General features: G+C 37.5%; 1 protein-coding gene across 3 annotated transcripts in view; it reads right to left on the bottom strand.

Annotated features, from left to right (window-relative positions):
- Positions 1-12,282, bottom strand: part of LOC140340208 (C4b-binding protein alpha chain-like) — a 57,315-nt gene extending 45,033 nt beyond the window's left edge. For all 3 annotated transcript variants that reach the window (XR_011922626.1, XM_072425259.1, XM_072425268.1), the window contains exons 1-4: positions 12,148-12,282; positions 3,440-3,525; positions 1,387-1,572; positions 131-322 (exon numbers count right to left, since the gene is read on the bottom strand). Coding sequence is in view for 2 of the 3 variants with exons in the window: in XM_072425259.1 (XP_072281360.1) it covers positions 131-322; positions 1,387-1,572; positions 3,440-3,515 (454 nt within the window). In the remaining variant the exon portion in view is untranslated. The remainder of the gene's footprint in view (positions 1-130; positions 323-1,386; positions 1,573-3,439; positions 3,526-12,147) is intronic.
- Between the last annotated feature and the right edge of the window lie 2,082 nt (positions 12,283-14,364).

Genomic DNA, 14,364 nt, shown 5'->3' with positions numbered 1-14,364 from the left:
AATTTGGACACTATTGCAAATATGAAAATCAGTAAATATTGCCTAGCTGTACAATCATATTACTGAGAATCACAAGAGTAAACTTATCTTTCTTTGTAAAAATAAAACAAAAGAAAAACTATATACTTACGCCGACAAAAAGTTTCAGGAGTAGACCATGTATAGTCTGATAAACATGTTATTGAAGCTCTAGTGCCAGGAACCCGCACATAGCCAGGCCTACAACGATATGAATATACTGTACCAGGAAGAAAGCTATTTTGACTAAGAGAACTTTCTGTAGGCTCCGCATACACGAGTCGTTCAGGGAAGTTACAACCTCCTAAGCACAGGACAAATGGATAAAATGAGAGATAGTACTTAATAAACTTTTTCACCTTATACATTCATCACAACACACTTGTCAAAAAGAAAAACACTTGTTTTTTATGCATTTATAAACAACAGATAATGCCTTTATAACCAGATACTTGATTTAAATTGTTGATGATCTGCTAAAAAAGTAAATAAAAATATATATCAATATAACAGATCCTATCAAAATAACAAAGCCTATCAAAATAACAAATTCTTTTGCAGCTTACACAGGCAGATGTACTGAAAAAATTGCAAATGTTTAGACAATGAAATCAAGTAAAAAAAAAAATCTATTAGTGTGATCTAAACATAGATTTACAGAAACTAAGGCTGAGTACATAAGTCAGAAAATCATTGCCCAACCTGAACAGTTGTGCACGTCATGACGTGTACACAAGTTGCCCAAATTTGTTCATCAATCTGCCACATTGGATTGATGATCAATCAATTGGGAATGATCACTATGCATGTCAACGATGGAGGGCATAGCGGGGTGATGCTTGCTCATCCTCATCGTTCATCTATAGACTGGATTTGTTACGCAGCTTTATAGAAATCTAATTTAATGTGAAAGTGACCAGGGCAGGTAAGGCTTGAGGTGCTGGACATAAGCAGGTAAACTATGTTCATGTACTATGTAGGCAAATATGCATCTGTGGAGGGAGAGTGTGGGTTAGTTTAGGTCAGAAGAAATAGGACTTTGCAATAAAGTGCACTTATTCTCAAAGCAGCCTACACACAGAGGATTTCTTTCTTGGTTGTATTTTTCCACAACAGCCTCTAAAGTCTTGTTAGAGTTCAGGCACATCTTGTATTTAAGAGGCAGAGTAAGGTTAAGGATGTGCAAAAAAAAAAACAAAAAAAAAAAAAACACGACTAAGATATTAAACATTTGATGACAGAATGCACAGTTATAAATGTGCTGTACATAACAGCAGTCAATATGCTGTACAAAAATATGCTGTACATTGCTGTACTAAAATATGCGACAATATGCTGTACAAAACAACAGTCATAAATAACACGTACTTGCGCACAATTCTTCAATAACTGTCCAAGTGCCATTATCTTGACATGTAATGGTTGTACTTTTGCCAGGAATTTCATAATACCCAGTTGTACGATCACATGAGTAAACAATGGTGTCTCCTGATTTTCCAGATGTTTCTGAAACTGGGTTTGTGTTTGGTATAACTGGAGGAGTCCCACAATCGCCTACAAATAATTGCATAGCTTAATTTAAGTATGAGAAAGGGACAAAAGATTTGGGACAACAAAATGTGTTTAGGTAATTCATAATTTGGAGAATAACAGTCACACAATAAAAGGTCACTTGTACAATCACAGATGACAATTGAGGGATTATATCCCATTCCCACCTCCTTTACATGACACTTATGTTACCCACAATGCTGTGATTAAAAGGTGGAAGATACTAAATTATGTTTATACAATTATGAAAAGGTAGTAAATCTTTCAAGTGACATGCCTAACATGAACACGGATTTTCAACTTATAAGGTAAGGTGAAGCAACAGTCCATATTCTAGTGCATTACCACTAACCAATCCACACCATGGCAGTAATCTACTTAAAGCGGAACTAGTTCTGCAAACAAAGGCATCATATTCAAGGCTCTCTATATTTTATTTATTTCTATTGGTTAAATTCTATGTATTTGAGTCTGTTCCCTGCTGCCTACTTATGTCAACTAGGATGTACAGCATGTAGTACAGAGCAGTCATAGTAGAAAGTGCAGTACTCTGGAGTATGTAACTTAGAAAGTTCCTGTAACAAATTCAACAGCATACAGAGAAAACAGTTTCATAGTATCAAACATTTTTAGTGTTTTGTTCATTCTATCAAATATTTTTTATATTTATTAAAAAAAGGAAGCAATATAGAGATGCAGCAAGTTATGAACAGCTCAAATAGCGAACTTGCACCTGTACAGCTATGAGTGTTAGGCCCCAAGAAACTTGTCTTACTCCTAAACATTAATCCTTCACATCTTCCTTCAGTCCAGAAAGACTTTTTCCCTCATATATTTTCAGTCACATGCATGAAGCCATCTCTCTGGATATGTAGCCACAATTCTAATGCACTAGGTCCAATGCGCTAGGCAAAACGCAGTTATGCCTCTGGCAGGTTAATGTCATGCATGTGACGGCAGAAATACAAAAATGTTTTGTTAAAATCAAGGAAGATGTGGAGGTGTGGTCCATATATCTTACAATACAAATAAATATTTAATGTTCTAAAAGAAAAACTAAAATAGTTAAACATTTGTTTGATTATTATAAAATACAAGTGCTTCTAAATGCAGAATGAACTGTGTTAAGGGACTAAAATGGAAACTGGGCAAGTGATAATGAGATTAGAAAAAAAAAGGTTGCAGACAGTACAAAAGAGCACGCACAGTGATATAACAAAGAAGGCATGCAAAGTCAAGGTCTCTTCTAAGTTGAAATTTATAAGAACCCAGAGGTTTCCAGATGTGCCGTAATTGTTATCCTTAGAAGAATGCTTGGGCAAAGTTGAAGATTGGAAATATACCCTTTGGCCACAAAAACAGCAAATAGAAATATATCAATCTTACTGTTCTAATAAACCTATGATGAAAATGTGCAGGAATTACATTTGCATTCCGACCTACTGTTCCGACCTACATACAAATTTAACTTAAGAACAAACCTACAGTTTCTATCTCGTATATAACCTGGGGACTACCTGTATTGTGTAGAAAAAAAATGTAAACCTTGATGGCAGAGCAGGGCTTTGGAAGTGATGTTTACTCCAAGTGCTACATTGTGTGTGTGTGTGTGTGTGTGTGTGTATGTATATATATATATATATATTATACCCCCAATATAGGTGAGTGGTTGTTAATGGGCTTCACTGGTACAGCAGTTTTTCGATTTGCATTTTCATCAGGAAAGACGGAAGACCAAGTCATGTTGGTTTGTATGCAGCAGAAACTTGTAACCTGTTGTATTCTATATTTAATATAAGTATCGTGTAATGGACACAGAACATATTACAAACAGAAAAAAAAACTAAGAAGACACACAAACAATACTTACCCCAAGCACTGTGAAATAATTTACAGCACAATAAAAATGTAAGAGTCCATCTAAGGGTGAGACATTCCAAGGCCATTCTGACAAACCTGACAAAGCCAATAGAAAAAGATAGTTAACATAAAAGCTTAGTTTCTCATTTGAATTTATTAGAATTTTTTTACTTATAAAAGATGCATCTAGAAATGGGTATTTGTCAACAAAGGTTTTAAAATACAGACCTCTGTAAAGAAACAAACATACAAGTCTAAACTCTTTTAGAACATACAGGGAGGATACAAATATGGCAACTACCAATAATTACTGGAATTTTAAATTCCGGTTATTCAGGTTTTAGGACTGTAAGGCCAGTCTTTACTTCTCAGCAACCTACGTGAACTGACATTATAGAACAGACATAGAACAGAACATTATAGAACAGAAACAGACATTATAGAACTTTGAAGGATTACAGCCTGGTGTCTGCATATTTGGCTCGAGTGTCTTTACAGGCCACTTCGACATTACAGTACAAATCTGGTTGAACAATTTTAAATCATGGCACTGATGTCCACAGACCCAAATAAGTACAAATTTATTTTCCATGTATTGAGGTGTGCTCAAACTTTTGCCTTCAAATGGTCCATCAATTTTTCAATTAGCAATTCTTTAGGTGGAAGCTCCATCTCTCCAGTTGCATTCATCAATACCAGACTTTGTCCCCATTGAAATGCTTTGCAATGTTTTTTTTGCACTGAACTAAAGCAATGAAACAGATTTCTCGGCAGCAGGACCAGTAACATCCAATGACAGGAAGGAAAGTGATAAGTTGCTTACAGACATTTACACAATAATAACCAATGTTGTAAGACAGTAAACACTTCCTGCTTTATGAACTCCCAAGCATAAGTCTCTGTAAAACTCAAATACCATAAGCCATATAATGTTATTTCATATTAGTAAATAAACCATAGATTGGCCTTATTGCTTTTATATGACCTTTATTGTTTTTTCCCCAATAAGAAAGAATTTCCTGGTAATCCTGCCAGCACTAAGCTTTCTGGATCGTCACAACTGCCAAAACCACGGGGTACCTTCCTGTACAACACCCCGTACACTGTAGTAGTGTGTATGCGACTACATAGCAAGGTTATGGCTCCAAACCTGCCCCTAGCTTTATATTGACAGTAATTGCTATGGGAAGTTCTATGAGCAATCTCCAACCTCATGGAGGTGGTGAGAGATATGGGGAACCTAGCAAACTAACCACAAGAGGAAGTCTAAAACCCAATAAATCCAATGCTGATAAACTGAGTATGGAATGGTTAAGCTCTCTTTTTTTGTGGGGTTCTTCTTTGGGAATTTCCTTTACTTCTGTCAAGAAGTGTGTTGGAATTAACACAAGTTTATATACTTGAATATAGGGATATTTCTGCCTCCTGGTAAGCATGCTACAAAGATTGCTGAATAGAGACAATCTGTCATCTTCCATGTGTGTGGATGCCGAAGCATCATTATCACATTGGCCAGCTTGACTACCTGATGGTATTTCTCGTCTAAACCGGTTTACTATTGCCTAAATTCTCCTGGAGGGGGCAGGGATCGGTGACAACTATCTCAAGCCTCGGACATTGAAGAACTTTGTGACCTCTTGAACATTTCACCAATGATGTGCCAGCAATATGATTTGCTCTGGATTGGCAGAGGAGTCTGGTTCAAGGAGAGAAACACCTGTTGTGTGCTAGGTATAGAGCTAGTCTCCTATCTCCAAACCCTTTCCTAAATACTCTACCTTTTTATGGTAAATAAAATGTATGAATATTGTAACCTGTAAAAAATTATCTCTCTTTTATAAGATCTATTAATCCTATTCTTATTAAAAGTAGGCCACCTCAAACCGAGCACATTCTACAAAGTGACAAGAAAACACTCCAAAAGAATGGCAACTTCTGACAACAAGATTTGGATGGATCAGGGAAGGGTTTAAACTGCTACAGATATATATATTGCATTCTGTGTCCCACTGTGAAGATTTCCCTATGCTTTCTGTCTCAGAAATACAAAATGAAGAGAAATAAGTCTCTGCAAAGGAGAAATCCTATTCTGGTGATGACACTTTAGCATTTTTTTTTCACTTTCATTCTTGTTGGTTACCAGTCAGCTGATCAACCCAGCAATATCAAACTGTCAATATTTGGTTATCTAAACAATAAATTTACTGTGCAAATTTCCCATTGAACGGTATCTAAGGAGTTATAATGAACTTCATTTTTTAAATTATTGCAATGCAATAACGCTCTTTTATGTTAAAGGAAATCATAAGATCTTCATTTAGTTAACTATGTGTTACCATGTAACATCTCACAGGTGCACAATTCCTATTAAAGGATTGTGTACTAATGTACTGTTATTAAAACAAAAAACACTGAGCAAAAAGGATGGAATCAAAAGAAGAAATCAAATAAAGCTATAGTGCTTTTCTTGTCTACGGTGTGGTTTCATTTTTTTTTGCCCTTTGATTGCACTGGTCCAGTTGTCTTACGTTTTCTCGAAGGAATTATTACGGGCCGGAAATTTGTAAAAGTCCAAAAAAAAAAAATAGTACGCAAAAATATAGGCAAAAGGCACACTGTCACTGAGCAATACATACACACATACATGCAAATATACCTCTGACATATAAAATCTACTTTATATATATTTGGTAATTCTATGATTTGATTCATTACTCACATATGATCTATGTATGTAGCATATCTTTCTAAAAATCAGTTTAATCTGTTTACATTTCACTAATATTATTATACTATTGGTATTATTCTATCTGAACAAAATTGAATGAAATGTATGATTTTTGTAATGTTGAACATTGCAGTGTATTGACCCCCTACATTTATGTTTGTAAATTTAGATCACCTGAACCCCGTATGTATACATAGAGAACTTTTTATTGACCTATCACTACCCCTGAGGAAGCCCACTATGGCGAAACGCATAGGGTACTACGGTTGATATGAAAGGGTTCATACCTACTTAACCATTGTATGGTGATGTATATTTATTTAATATTAGCTGAAACCTGTATAGTGCCACAGCAGGCCATAACAAAACTTTGTATGTAACGCAAGAAACTATTGTGACATACAGATAAAAGGTTGTAATTGTTTTTTTTGTAGCTCTGTGTGAAAATTGATCAAATCATGTAGAGATCATAAGGGAATATTATGACTTAAATGGGTAAAAAGGTTATAATTCTTTTTAATTTTGTATGTAAACTTGGACTACAAAATATATTTTCTATATTTGTGCCGAAAACTCTATCTTTCTCTGACTTTTATTTAATTACCAGTATATAAAACAGAGTTAGGCACAATCAAAATATAGAGATATCCACCACACACTACTCTAATGATATAAAAAATCTTGACATATGATACTGCTGATCTTTGTATAGTGCTGTGGTATATGTCAGCGGTATATAAATGTATAGTAATAGTGTGTGACTGAGGGGGGTCATTAGAGTGTCAGCTCCTCTGTACAGAGACTAATGGGTCTAGCTCAATGTTTCATTGTACAGCACTATGGTATATGACAGAGCTATAATATATATATATATATATATATATATAAAAATTGGATGTATGTATGTATTTATGTATGTATTGCACAGTGAAAGTGTGCCTTTTGCTTATAGATTTCATACTTTTTTTGGACTCTTTTACAAATTTCTGGCCTGTAATAACGTCGTTGAGAAAAAATGAAAGCACCGTAGACAAGAAAATCTAAAACTTTATTTGATTCCTTTTCCTGTAATCGGGTAATCCACTAGTTTTATATATCTATAGATGAAGACAATGACTCATTCTGCCACCTAGTGGCCAGCAAAAATATTGCAGAAATCGGTATAGTGATGTCATGTATTCTCACAAATTTAGAAATGATTTTAGGTCGAATTGACAGGAGGATCATTTATAAATACACTCCGTAAAATTTCTATTCTGAAGTTAAAAAATGACTGCCATCCAAAGCTATAAGGAATACATGTTAAAAAAGAAAAACATTTACTGCTTTTCAGCACCAAGACCTTATATGATTAAAATCTACAAAAAAAAAAAATCAAGGTTGTAGGAATGCAAAATTTTGTAACATACTTTTCTCATTTGGTAAAGAAGGCTGAATCATACGGATTATTTGTAATGATCTGATGGTATTTTGTTTATTTAGACAAGTGTCATTTACAGCAGAAGTCATCTTGTTTACTCATGAATACATTTCTTGTTTCCAATGAATTCCTTTTAATCCCATTTTGCAATATATTTGTGAAAAGGTGTGGTACAGGCAGCTGTTCAATTCTCTCTGCTGGGCTGGTCCCAGCTTTCTAAAGTTATGTGCAATGCAGGACCAATAGCCACCCACATCCCAGAAGTTGCCAGATTGCAATGGGTGTAAGCAATAAGGTAAGAGGTGGAAATTATTCATTTTCCATTCAGCCAAAAGTGAATTTACTAATGAAAAGCCAGAATGATCCCACCGTGAATGAGCAAATTTAGCCTAAGGTGGGGCTCTAGTACAGCACAAACCACAGGCCTCTTTGTGTGGTGTACCTTGTTTAGTTCACAGGAAACCAGTGTTAGTGAGTATCAAAGGATAAGTGAAATTTTCTATTACATATGGCCCATCCTGTGCTGGGACAAGAGTACATGAGATCAATTAATTACACTTCTTCTAAGGAAAAAGGTATTCAATATTAAGATTAATATAAACATTTCAGTATTTGTATGACTACTATAGAGTAGCTGCAAGCAAAAGTCCCGGGTTTTAAAAAAAATAACTTATGGGCATACGTGAGTAAGCATAGTGATCCCTTTTATCTGGTAATTAGACAAAGCTGTACTTCTACTTAAAGGTAATGTTGTGATATTTGGTATCCCTGTGAATATACACCAATATATTTTAACAAAGGTTTGCTGATGTTAGAGAGTGCTACACGGTGGTACTGTGTTTAGTCCCCAGGAAAACCAGAGTTAGTGAGTGTCAATGCTGTGGTTAACCATCCACAGGCACTCTGTTTTAACCGCTATGTTCCTGTGATGGATGCGCAGTTACTGATAAGAATTTATTAGCATTCCTGGATTGGTTTAGTAAGCAGCTGTACATTTTAAACTGTATTGCAACAGCTTGCACACTGATGTTACATACAGCATCTCTGAAAATTTACCATAACCACACACCCTACAAACACAGGTAACAATAGATATTTTAACCACTTTTGTTTTGTATTTGTTTTATTCATGTGTCTATGCAGTTCATTTGCAGTGGTAAAGTGCTGAACTGTCATGGTTTACCCTTCATCTGAACCTAGCCTTAGATGTTTAGGTGGGGATGTGTGGCTTGGCGGGATGGAAGCAGCTTCTATAACACTGAAACGTACCATATCATTTGCTATTCCCTAGAGAAGGGGCTTCCAAACTTTTTAGGTCGTGGAACAAAAATCTTTGTTATAAAAGAACACTGGGACCAAAGAGAATTTTTACCAAAATGTCAACAGACAGAACAATAACAAATACAAATAGTTCAATAATAATAGCACAATAATATAGTAAATAATTTAATTTGGGCAGCACAGTGGCTCAGTGGTTAGCACTTTGGCCTTTGCAGCGCTGGGTCCCAGGTTTGAATCTTTCTCCAGTTTCCACATTTCAAAAACTTGCAGTTAAGTTTATTGCCTTCACCCCAAAAAATTGACCTTAGACTGTGGTAATGACATATGACTATGGTAGGACATTAGATGGTGAGCCCCTTTGAGGGACAGCTAGCGATATGACTATGGACTTTGTAAAGCTCCCATTAAATGTTGGTGCTATATAAATACTGTGTGACAATAATATTAGGTAAAGCTCTTGCTCTTCCAAATAAAAAAAAAAAAAAAAAAAAAAAAAAAAAGTAATGTCACACACAGTACTCTGCTGCTGGTGATTTAATGTTACAGCATTCCACTAAGCTCTATGGAAAAACTCACTTGCTAGCCCTAAATGCTGAAGAATCATGATCACTAGTGATTCTATAGAGACTAGTTCTCTTAGCAATCCTGATGCCCAGAACAAGATTGCCTGTGTGACATGGCCACAGAGAACTAAAGTGACGAGATAATATTTTTTAATAAAAATAGGACTTCAAAATAGAATTTTTTTTTTACCACTTTTCCATATCTCTATTGGGTTCAATTACACAAAAAGGTATAAATCATGAATAAAAGTCAATTCATACATTTCCTAATTGCATCCAGCGGGGAAAATGTATAAACAATTGGGTAAATAGATCCTTTAGTGCCAGTTTAATGTAAACAATCAACTAAACAAGACTCTCAAAGAAGAATAATGCTGCGTTGTGCCACATCAAATATTGAATGTAACAACACAACTAGACAAGAACTAGACAAGTGGTCTGAAAACTGAAACCTGAGCGTATACAGCACAAGTGCCACCTCTGCGCTTCTCTTTTACCACTGATCACCTTAAATCTACTAATCACTTCTGCAATGCCCCCTTCTTCACCAATGATTACCCTGTGTATCCCCTACTCACCATTGATCCCATCTGCAGACTCCCCCCTGCAAAACATCACACACACACACACACACCAGCTCCTATCATTGAAGCTACACAGATAAGCTCACTACACTCCCTCCCTGATGTAGCAGGCCACCATATCAGTGCTCCCCTGGTATTCATCTTTTCCCCACTGAATATTAAAGCCTAGCACATGCAATCAGCATAATTTAGCTAAATCATCAACATTACCCATAGGTTCCACATAAATGCCCTACATGTTGCTGAGAACCTTTCTAGTAATGCTTCCCCAGCAACCAATCAATACCTCTGATGACAGAACAGCAACAACAGCGGCAGCCCAGCCAAAACATGCCCACTACCCATTATGGGTCATGACCCATCCTCTGCCCAAGAGGAGTTAGCTAGAATGCTTACACTTAGAACACATTCTTTGTGTATGGCACAGAATTTGGGATGATGGCAAGCCCTTCAAATAGTAGCTAACCATAACACTAAATTAGGCCCAGAGGGGTCACAGAGCAAAAAGGAGGTTGTTCTGACAGGGCCATTTAGGTTCATTAAAAATGAAAATGAAAAGATGAAAATACATTTTAAGACAATCACACATATGTACATGTGAAAAATGTCCACAGTTTAGATAACAATTATGTATGACATAAAACACTGTATGCCCATGTACACTAGAAACTAAAACAATATTTTAGGGCCATAGTTTTAGTTTTCCTAGCACAGGCAGCTTTGGTAATAATTATATTTTTAACACCACTTTTTTATTTTTAACCTACTATCTCTTGGGTAGAGACTACAAGTAACTGCTTGAATATTTCTGGTTAGAGGCAATGTTCCAATTTTGCGTTAGTTGGCAAGTTTCCAATGGAAAAACACTTCCACTGCATGGTACGGGTGCCCAGGTGGCTAGAACGGTAGGATTTGTGTTTGACAAGGTGAAACATTAAAATCCTGACTGTGAAACAAAATATTTGTTATGGAAATGTCAGGTCCTAGAAAAATGTACTGTGTGTTCGGAGGATTACATGCAATAATATGAGGTGTCTATGTGACATTATAGGCAAATATTGGTTCAAATTCCACTGGCTGGTGGTTTCCAGGGTGATTCTGCCCATGACAACCACCAACCAATGAGAACGTACGCTGATGTTTACGCTAACATCTAGGGCTTCAAACCCTGGTAAAGCTGTGACAGGACAGGCTGGCACCATCCAATTTTAATGGGCCAAAAAATAAAAATATTTAATATAGCAGCACATATGTGTAGTGCAAATCCACCCTTAAAGGAGAACTATGTAAAGCTACGTATACACACACTAAATGATTGCCGCCAGAGACGGACAATGACACACGTGATCTACAGTAGTGTGTGTATGGTGGCCCCCTGTGTGGCAGATCTCTAAATAACAGACCGGGCTGTAACTTCCTATGAAAGATGCAGTGGGGTGTGTCCTGCTCATACCCCCCTCCATATTTCTGAACAGCAGTGTGTGTATAGTTCTAATTCTGATCAGGAAATTATTATTAATAAACAGGATTTATATAGTGCCAACATATTACACAGCACTGTACATTAAACAGGGGGTGCAAGTGACAAATGAATACAGTGACACAGGAGGCAGAGGCCCTGTACCGAAGAGCTTACAATCTGGTAGGAAATCATTTTTAAGCAACAGCTAGCATGGGTATTAAGCTTTAAAAACATTTTTAGGAAGGATTTCCTTTCATTGTCTCCCCTCCAGCTACAGGTCTTTCTATGGAATCTGTTCTATGGAATAGAAGACACCCAATGCTGACATATACATACAGCAGACACACCAACACAAGGTTTTTTATCAGCCAAAAAGTAACAGTCCCTTTCAGCCAATACGAAGGACAAATGGCAGTCACATGGTTAAAATAAAGCTCCTAGTGCTCAAGCTGTGTGTATGTGTGTATATTATGAATTTTATGTGTTATCCACCCAACCGCACAGCCATTTAAAAGCAAAAGTGCGTAGGCAACAATGCCAACATAACCCAGCGGCTACACTAAGAAACACACTGGGTGTGCCTACTAAGGTGCGGCGGCTGCAGGAAATGGCAGTGCCCGGCACAGCTGTACAAAGACACCGCAGTCACACACGTTGTCCCCACACTCCGCCATATGTACCTTTAGGGAGTCAGTACAATCTTCCTCAGCCTCGTCTAATACGGCGGCTCCTCAATGTTCACAGAAAGGTCGGGTATTCAATGCACCGACTCCACGCCCCGCCTTCCTTGCTGTCACTAGCAGCTGATTGGTCACTTCTTATCTCTTCAGCTCGGCATCCCAGGTATCCCTGTAGACGGGTTTGCTGGTTCTGCCGCCTGATTGGCTGGTGCAAACTTCCGTGTGTGAGTCACACAAGTTCCCAAGTAATCTTGTGCAAACAGAGCTCTTATCAGGAACTTGACGGGAACCTGAACACTAGCAAACACCGAAAATGTTTCTTTGTTCATTTTTTTTACCCAATTAGACAAAAGGCTGCGAGCTATATGATAATTGCTGGTCATTTATAAAGCAGTGTTACATTCATCCTTGGTGAACTGTCCTTATGAATGTGTTTTAATGCTAGCAAGTTATTCACAACAAGTGAATTATTATTAATAATAAATAGGATTTATATAGCGCCAACATATTACGCAGCGCTGTACATTAAATAGAGGTTGCAAATGACAGACGAATACAGACAGTGACAGGAGGAGGAGAGGGCCCTGCCCTGAAGAGCTTAATGTTAAATAAACATTAATTCATTACTTTATAAATATACCTCAAAGTGTTAAAGTGAATAGGCCAGCTCCACATCAAACAATAGAGGGGCAGATATTGTAGCTCAGTGGTTTTATTTAAAGCATATGAGTTAAGTGCAGAAACTCTTCAAAAGGAAACCCCACCCTTCCTTTGGGTTTTCCACTATATAAGTCTTGCGTTCACTCGGTATCTTTTTATAGTAATCGTTGGTTGTTGTAGAAACCTCTCCCTTACAGAGCTTTTAATATTTTCTGGGTGTCACCATGTTTTTTGAGATACCAGCAGTGCCCACTGGACTCCAGATCCACCTCGAGCTATGCCGCATGCGGTGTTGCACATTATATCAACTCTAACCCTTTACCATACCTCCCAAAAAGTGGCAAAAAGGACAAAGGCAATGGCGCTCTTTATGGGTGGGCATGGTCCAGTGGGCTGTCAAGGGGAAATGTATCTATTTCTTAAAGAAATGTCTGCTGTTGGGCTAATATTATGAGCTAAGAGAACAGGCACAGACACCAGTTGTTCTATAGAGTTGCTGTTCTGATTTATTCAGAAGAGATGGTATTATTTATACAAAGTATGTGGAACAGATGAGTAATGAAAGGTTTGAAGTGACAAGTGACTCTTTAGGAATCCTGAGTGATTGATGGCCCTAAACAATATATGGGACACACAAAAGGAACTTTTACAACCAATTGTACAGGATGTTACATGATTCATTTAGATTACACAACTCCACAATCTAGTAGGTGGGGCAATTTACACACAATAGGAGGGGTATATGTAGTGCTGGGAAGTAGTGACGGTTTCAAAAAGGAGAAGGAGATGGATGGGCAAGTTTGAAAAAAAAGGTTTTGAGTGCTCTTTTAAATGAGCAGAAAGTAGGAGCAAGCCGAATAGGATGAGGAAGACCATTCCAGAGAGTTGGGGAGCTCTAGAGAAGTCTTGTGTGTGATGAGGTTATGAGTGAGGAAGTCATTAGTAGGTCATTGGAGGAGTGGAGAGTGTGGCTGGTACTTTTTTACCAGGTCAGAAATGTAAGTGGGACCATACTGGAGGGATTTGAAGGCAAAGCACAGGAGCTTGAATTTGATTTTAAGGTGAAACAGACCCAGTGTAGCGATCTGCAAAGATAGGCAGCAGAAGAGGAGCAGTGGGAAGGATGGATGAGTCTGGCTGCAGCATTCATAATAGGTTGTAGAGGAGAGAGTCGAGTAAGTGGAATACCAGAGAGAAGGATGTTACAGTAGTCCGGACGAGAGATGATAAGAGCGTGTACAAGGACTTTGGTGGTCTCAGGGGACAGGTAGGGGCAGATTTTGGAGATGTTGCGCAGGTGAAAGTGACAGGACCTGGAAATGTTCTGAATATGGGGGGTAAATGACAGGGCAGAGACAAAGGTGACACCAAGACAGTGTGCCTGAGGGGAGGGCCGAATAACATTGTTGTTACCAGGTATAAATATGTCAAGGGGAGATTTGGAATTTGAGGGGGGGATGATGATGAGTTCGGTTTTATCCAGGTTGAGTTTCAGGAATCGGTCAGACATCCATGATGAGATGGCTGACAGGCAGCATGAGACCTTATCCAGGACTG

Source organism: Pyxicephalus adspersus, chromosome 1 (assembly GCF_032062135.1).
Source record: "Pyxicephalus adspersus chromosome 1, UCB_Pads_2.0, whole genome shotgun sequence".
In the NCBI taxonomy this organism is placed as follows: domain Eukaryota; kingdom Metazoa; phylum Chordata; class Amphibia; order Anura; family Pyxicephalidae; genus Pyxicephalus; species Pyxicephalus adspersus.
Note: the sequence above shows the minus strand (reverse complement) of the source record. Positions and strands in the feature narration are given on the sequence as shown.